A 7,659-nucleotide genomic window follows, 5' to 3' on the forward strand; every position below is an offset into this window, starting at 1 on the left:
GTCCAAGGAAGGAAAGGTGGTGAACCGGACTTAAAGGATCTGCTGCTAACGTCTTGGTGCCAGATACCACAGCACACCTTCAGAGGTCTAGTGGAGTCCATGCCTCGACGGGTCAGGGCTGTTTTGACGGCAAAAGGGGGACCTAGAACAATATTAGGCAGGTGCTCATAATATTATGGCTGATCGGTGTATATATATATATATATATATATATATATATATATATATATATATATATATATATATATTTCTTAGACAGGTTTTACACTGAGTGAAGTTTTGGATATTGGATTATTTATAAATTGTGTGCAGTGGTTTTCTTAGAAGTTATTTATTAGGAATTATATATAACCTTGCCGTGTAATCTGGTGGATTGATAAAGTAATTTGAATTTGATGTATGTGATCAACTTTTAATTGATATGTAATTTCTATTTTATATTGTAATAGTTTTACTTTGTTTTAAGTTATTTTAAATATACATTTTTGATTGGGATCTCCACTTTTGAACTCCAGTTGTTTCATTACAGTCTGTTTTTAAGTGCTTTTAATTGATGGAATAAAAGTTGTAATCTCTTTTAACCTGGTCTCTGCCTGCGATGTATTTGTGACCCTACTCTGGGCTACATATATTATATCAATTTACGTTACATAAAAATGTAAAATTTATTTTGGAGTGCCTTTCAGGGTACCCCAGGACACTGTACAAAAACGTCACTGTTGCTTTGGAACAGAAGAACTTTAAGCAAAAGCTTTTTATTTATTTTTAGTCATTTTAGAATAATAATAATGTTTGTAAAATTTAAATTTCCTACATTTAACTGTAACTAACCCGAGCCTTCCTTGATTTAAAAAATAAAATAAAAAATTACTACATCCAACCCATACCAAAACCAAATTGATAGGTTTCTAGAACAACTAATGTTTGATTCCATGATCAAGCATAAAATCCAATCTGAAAACTGATTACTGTGATCAATTATAGAAAATAATTTAAAATGTATTCAATTTATTAATTAGTTTTTTTAGTGGCCCCCCTAGCGGCTGGGGGCCCTAGCAGCCGCTTTTGTTGCTTAACTTGTGCCTAGAAAAGGCTCTGTGTGATCATGTCATTGGTCTGCCATATTCCAGCTCTCTTTTTCAGAAAGCTTGCACTCTTATCTTTACCATAGTTGCTACATAACTCATGTTGTATTTCAGGTGTAGTCAATAGGCGGCCCGCGGGCCAAATCCGGACCGCCAGACGCTTTTGACTGGACCGCGAGAATAATTTAAATTGCCATAACATATCCATGTGTCTCATCAGTGATTTAACCAATAGTGGGAATAGATGTACCTGGTCATACAGAGATACACAACTGTAACCCAGGTGCTTTGCAGATATAATGGGAATGTTATTCCGAGTGGCTCCCAGTTTGTGCAGGGAGGGGAGGCTGGCTAGTGCCCTTAAATCTTCAACTTAAAGTGAAATGCAGTCAAATACATTATTAAAGGACACTAATTGTGTAGTGACTAGAATTACAGCATCTAACAGGAAAATTAAAATATCACAGTCACTTCAGAGGAAGCTGTGAAGTGTCAGAGATGTTTTTCTGGCCTTCATTTTAGTGCCAGACTCGTGGGATGAAAGGGATCTTGTCAACTCACCTCTTAAACACGCAGCCTCTCGTGTGCGGTTGGATACAGCTCCTCTCTGATCTCTGGGAAACCTTGCAGAACTTCCTCAAAGCTCCCAGCGGACAGAGAGTAGAGCCGAACCAGACTCGTGGCCTGCACCATCGCCGTGCAGTGGCCCTTGTTCAGGAGACACAGCTCTGAAAATAAAATCAACAGTCTGCCAATTGTTCTATATGATTTTATCGATATGATTAATTATTGGAATTAATCCAAACATTTAAATATATAATTATATATATATATATATATATTTCAGCGGTGTCCTCAACAAAACGTGCACATGCAGATAATAGAAACATTAACATACGGGCTAAAATAAATAAAAGAAAAACATGAATCGGTTTAATTTTGCATCCAATGCAAATAATAATTTTAGGTAACCCACCTCCAAAACAGTCCCCATCACACAGCTCCGCCTGGACAGTGGCTGTCGTGACCAGGACTCTCCCGCGCTCGACAAAGAACATACGATCTCCGGGAGCATTCGGATGTGTGATGAGGTCCCCTTCCTGGAAAACCTCTCTGCGCAGTTTCAGCAAGACAGCGTTGCTGAAATTGGCATCCCGATTCCTGAACATTGGGACACTGTTCAGCACATTGGCGCATCGGACATTGAGAATCTCCTGGATGGAACAGAAATAAAACGGTTTATCATACACGTGTTCAGCAAAGGGATCAAATTAGCAAATTCAATCTCGTAGAAATTCCACCGGCAGTAGTTTTCCTAGTGTAATGTTAGCAGGATATTATTAACAATTACGAACGGCTGTGTGGTTAGTTTATCAATGCTTTGCTGATTGAGCATTCATGGATATAGGACTACATGCATAGCTTAAGGCAGTATTTCAACCTAATAAAAAATGCATTCATGATTCACTGTTTGATAACGTTTCATTAAGTTTTTCTTTTTTTGAGTGTCCACAACTCACGTCTGTTTGCACTTTTACAGGATAGCTAGTTATTGATGCTTTTATAGAAATGTATAACGGATTTCATGCATACTTAAGCAAGTCCTGTTATTTGTGACCAATCAGATAATGTCATGTTTTCGGTGTAAAATGTCTGTATTCATTTGTTCTGTCTTCAGTGGTATGCTCAGTTACAGTAATTAAGGTTTGTGATTATGGGTCCAGCACTCATATCACTTGAATGTTACTTGTCGAAACGTACAGTCCTACCTCTCTCAAGGGTCTGGAGACCAGTTTAAAAATGTCCTCCTCGCCAAACCATTTCCCCTGGTGCCTGGCCTGGAAGTAATTGCATATCCGAGTCCGTAGTTCTCGGGGTAGTTTTCTGTATGTCATGTTGTCACGGCTGCCTCGTGGGAGGACCGTAAAGCGGTAGTCGAGGTCACAAGCTAAGGTCGAAATCCAGGAGGTCAAGAGAAACAGATACAGAACACAGAGAGAGAGAGAGATAGAGACCAAGACAGGACAGAGAGCGAAAGAGGGAGGACGGGGAGCGAGCGAGAGAGACAGGGTTACAGGACAAGGAGCTAAGGAGAACAAGGAGCTAAGGAGAACAAGGAGCTAAGGAGAACAAGGAGCTAAGGAGAACAAGGAGCTAAGGAGAACAAGGAGCTAAGGAGAACAAGGAACCAGGAGAACAAGGAACCAGGAGAACAAGGAACCAGGAGAACAAGGAACAGGGCTTGGTGATGCAGGGAGAGCAGTGAGGGGTTTATAAAGGAGAGCAGAAACTAGGAAGACAAGAGCAGGACCAATGAGAACAAAGGACAGGAACAGAAGTGCACAAGGCTGTGGAGGAATGTTAATTGACAGAGAGAGAAAAGGAAAGCAGTGAAGGGAGCAGGAAAAGGCGAGGGAACATTGGTGGCCTCTAGTGGGGAAAGAGGGTCAGGGCTAGGGAACTGGGACACATGTAGTCTTCCAGCTGACTCATATGTGACAGTGAGACAGAGATACACAAATGTGTGATTTTGTTTTAATTCAATGTAGACAAAGCTTTTCATAATAAGCATTATACAATTTTAATTCTCTATCCAAGTTACAGGATTTCCAAGACTAACAATTAATGTGTTAATCTTCAAGATCCTGAAATTCAGTCACTTTTAAATGAGAGATAAAGCATCGTTCTTTTTCTTTACAGTGCAGAGGAAACATACTTTGCTTCTGAAGGCTTTTGCTGGTGTGTCACCGTTCATCATTGTGTACATCAAAGCTCCTGAAACCATGCTCGTCATCACAATCCATAGCTCATTTTCATCTGCAATTGAAGGTTTAATGACATGTATTTTCATCAAACGTGCCTGTGGTTTGAAATAAAAACAGTAAACATAGGTATACGTCACCTGAGGGGGGTTCGGCGGAGCCATAGGGGATCCCAATCATGTGGGAAAGTGCCCAAAAAACTGCAATGGAGTACTGCTCTCCCACAGTGGCATTCTAGAAGAGAAGAGGCGGTCAGTAAAGATGCTGCTTCACAGAACTGAATCTGTCTGTAAAAACTGCTACAGATATGTTCCTTCCCCGATTATCACTCGAATGTATTGTTTGAACAGAGCTACTAGACAATTAATTACAGATTTCTGTGATCAAACAACTGCCTCATCTGTTCTTTAAGAACTCACCTGGCCTAACCTGTATAATAGCTGTTCTTTAAGAACTAAGTACATGATTATCAGAAATCTTCCAATATTTCTGTTTTCAGACAACATTCATTGGGTGGCAAAACAGACAGTTAAAAGAACTGGACTTGATTGGAAAATGATCCATAATGTTGATAATTAGTGGTTGGTTTTATAGACTAGTTGAATTCAGGTCATACAGGAAGGGCATGTACATTAAGATGAATCCTCTGCAGATGAATTAAATTAATCAAATTAATGTCAATTTTAAACACACATTTTCAGGAAATTTCCAGTTAGATTTCATTGTTCTTACCATCAAGTTTTCCCTGACAACCCAAGAGTGCTCAGGAAATTCTTGCAAAACGGGAACAAGGAACTGAATACATCCATTCCAGTGGCACAGAAGAAGAATCATCAAGAACAGACCCATAATGCGGAGGATCAGGCGCACCGCTTCCATGTTTGCATTCGAAACCTAAAAAGACAGACAGTTGGGCTATACTGTAAGAAACGCGTGGAACTGATGTTGAGTCACACACTATCATCAGCACTTCAGAATAAAACACCAGCCAATTGTAACCATATATCATTTTAAACCATTAGAACAGTTTTAAAGTAACTTTTGACCAGGGACTGCCATGACTTCCAACACTCAGGAATACAGTATAAATCTCACGAGCTCTTCATACAATTCTCTGTTAAAAGGGTGCAAATCTGTAAATCTGATAAACCCAGTGCAATCAATCTGAGCATTCAACTAAATCTTTCATTTATTTTTCAAGTGTACCCTTTATTCAACACATTTTGTACCTAGAGAAGCAATGTAACAATTTTGAATTCACCAATCAAAAAACAAACCTGTTCCCATTCTGTGAAGAACCTCCATAACTTCGACACTCGGAGCAGGCGAGCCAAACTGAAGATCCTCGCGAACATGATGACTCTCACCAGTTTAGAGGCAGAGAAGGAAGAGGTGTCACTGTGCTCTTCAAAACTCTAGACAATCAGAGCATACGGTGATATTAAATAAAAGACACGACTGACACGTAAAAAGCTAGGAATAAACAAAAGCCATATTCATGTGTTGATTAGCACATAAACACTTATAGGACACTCCGGACATATAACATCACACACAGTGCCTATAAAGACACTCTTCATGCATTTCAATTAGGATTTCTTCCACTTTTCTACACAATCCTCCACACTGCTATGGGGGAAACAATGGTTGAGTCTTTGCTTTGAAATGCACGACCCAGCACAGGTTCACTCTAGAAACTGCTGAATTAATCCTGAAATCCTGTGAATCACTACACTTAACTGTGTGCTTGATTTTGGAGGCGATTGCTTACACTTTAGGATTGCTATCACCAGGGGGATGGACACTTATACAAGCAAACAATATAATAACTCGTAAATAATCCCAGAAGACATTCCATTACCTTTGCGATTAGGATGATGTAATCCAGAGGAAAGGCAGAAATCAAATCCAAGGCGAACCAACTTTTCAAGTAGTGGTGCCGGATTTCCTTTGGCTGCAAAATCACTTTCTAAAGCAAGAGAGAGAAAGAAAGAGTGAGAATGTATCTACAGATACAAAGCTAACACATGTGTTGACCAGTAACGAACATCTCCATGTTAATTCTCCAGAAATATTTTTCTTTTTCATTTAATGTAAACTGCCAATAAAATGTACCCACAGTTTCATTTTAGTGAACTTTTGCCAAGCATTTGAGTAAAGTCTCCTTTCTCTGTGGCACCTGAGTAGGAGTTGCAGGGACCCCATCATTTTGCCCACGAATGTAAAACTCTACACATTTGTCCCATTTTTAGCACCAGTGGTTAACAACTCTGCTACCTGATCCGTGATGACACCCATCCGAAAGTTGACGAGAATATCCAGCACGAAGACCGTGTCCGAGAAGAGGTTGAAGATCTCCCAGGCGCGGAAGTGGTGCTCCGAATCCAGAAAGGCGATTCCGATGGGGATCGCAAGAAGGTTGAGAAATGTCAGCACCAGCATCAGCAAGATGTAGTAATTCCTGCAAAAAGGGAGATAAACAGTGTATGAATCGTCTGCAGCTGTTTAGGTGAAACCGATCTTATTTGATGCAAATCACGCGTGACAAGGCGATCTTCATTGACAGCTGATGTCCGGTGTCAGTTCAGGGCGCTTTCGACTGCTTTACTCCCCCGCAGTGCTGTAGGAGGCTGTACTGCTCATTTCCACTCTGCTGACATGTATGACACACGTATAATCACAGTGTTTCTCGCGTTTTCCTTTCTGTTTGGGAGAGACACGCCGGCACATGGGCGCAGCCATCTTGGCCCGGATCCCGCCCCCGTGCGCTGGAACTCAAGCAGTGCAGCGCGCTGATTGGCTACAGCGCAGGCGCAGTGACTCTACCCGTACATTGTGAGAGTGACAGTCAATATAGATCAACATTATAGATCAACGAACCTAAACGACACAGCGTTCAGCCTATGGACCACCTGGTCTGATTAGCGGTCAGCGTGTTATTTAGTTTATTATAATTAAACGTCCGTGAGTGTCCTGTTAAAAATGGGACGATTGACTCCAGAAATACTGTATTCGGTGCAGCGAGTTCATTCACATCGCGGCTCGTTTTTGAAAGGAAAACAGATAAAAACCGACAGTACAGAAGAAAATGTGTCTTCTGCCGTTTTGTTGCCGCTTTCCTGCAAATACGCAATATCAGAGAAAAAACTAAAGGTGCGGCTCAGAAATACAACTAAAGACCTGAGTTACAGCGTTTCCTGTTGCATAGATGCGGGATTGCGCCTCCTACTGCAAACTGAAGAAATGTCTACTCATTGAAATCTACATACTGCATAGATCTATGACATGGGAAACACAAAAACTGCATGTTATCAGCAGATAATTGACATGGAAAAACACGGTTCTCTGTGGGCGGAGCGCGTTGTCCGGCCCTACCTGATGGCGCTGAAGGGGTGAATCACCCATGAGCTGGTCTCTCTCTGGCGGTCACACTCTTTCTGCACCGCGGCCTCACTCCCATACACATGCAGGGACTGCTTGGTCACTCGGGGCAGAAATAGCGATCTCCAGCCGTGTGTCATCGTTTCGTTGTTCGGACCCGTCAGGAGGGATCTGTTCATCTGCGATGTTATCCTCGGCGAAGGCGACGACGATCTGTCTCGCGAAGCTGTGTCTTGATCATGTGACATCCATCATGGGCGTCCAAGGGCACCCCTCACCCTGCTGGTGTGGAGGTGTAATGTTTAATAGCATAAACTGTTTTGTAAGGTTATAATGTTTAATGATACTGTTTTAACTAATTAAGAAAAACAAAAGTTTTAAATACATGTATCTTATAATTTAGGTTTTAATTTTTTATGATAGTTTCAGTC

At 41.0% G+C, this 7,659-nt stretch overlaps 1 protein-coding gene across 1 annotated transcript; it reads right to left on the reverse strand.

Annotated features, from left to right (window-relative positions):
* Positions 1-1,649: 1,649 nt before the first annotated feature.
* LOC136766335 (potassium/sodium hyperpolarization-activated cyclic nucleotide-gated channel 1-like) lies at positions 1,650-7,424 on the reverse strand. Its single transcript, XM_066719746.1, has 9 exons — positions 7,223-7,424; positions 6,125-6,308; positions 5,709-5,816; positions 5,125-5,262; positions 4,580-4,741; positions 3,988-4,081; positions 2,855-3,033; positions 2,062-2,299; positions 1,650-1,813 (listed from the first exon to the last, which is right to left on the reverse strand). The coding sequence occupies exons 1-9, from the start codon at positions 7,405-7,407 to the stop codon at positions 1,650-1,652; spliced, it is 1,452 nt and encodes a 483-aa protein (XP_066575843.1). The 5' UTR covers positions 7,408-7,424.
* Positions 7,425-7,659: the final 235 nt, after the last annotated feature.

Source organism: Amia ocellicauda, chromosome 13 (genome assembly GCF_036373705.1).
Source record: "Amia ocellicauda isolate fAmiCal2 chromosome 13, fAmiCal2.hap1, whole genome shotgun sequence".
Taxonomy (NCBI): Eukaryota; Metazoa; Chordata; class Actinopteri; order Amiiformes; family Amiidae; genus Amia; species Amia ocellicauda.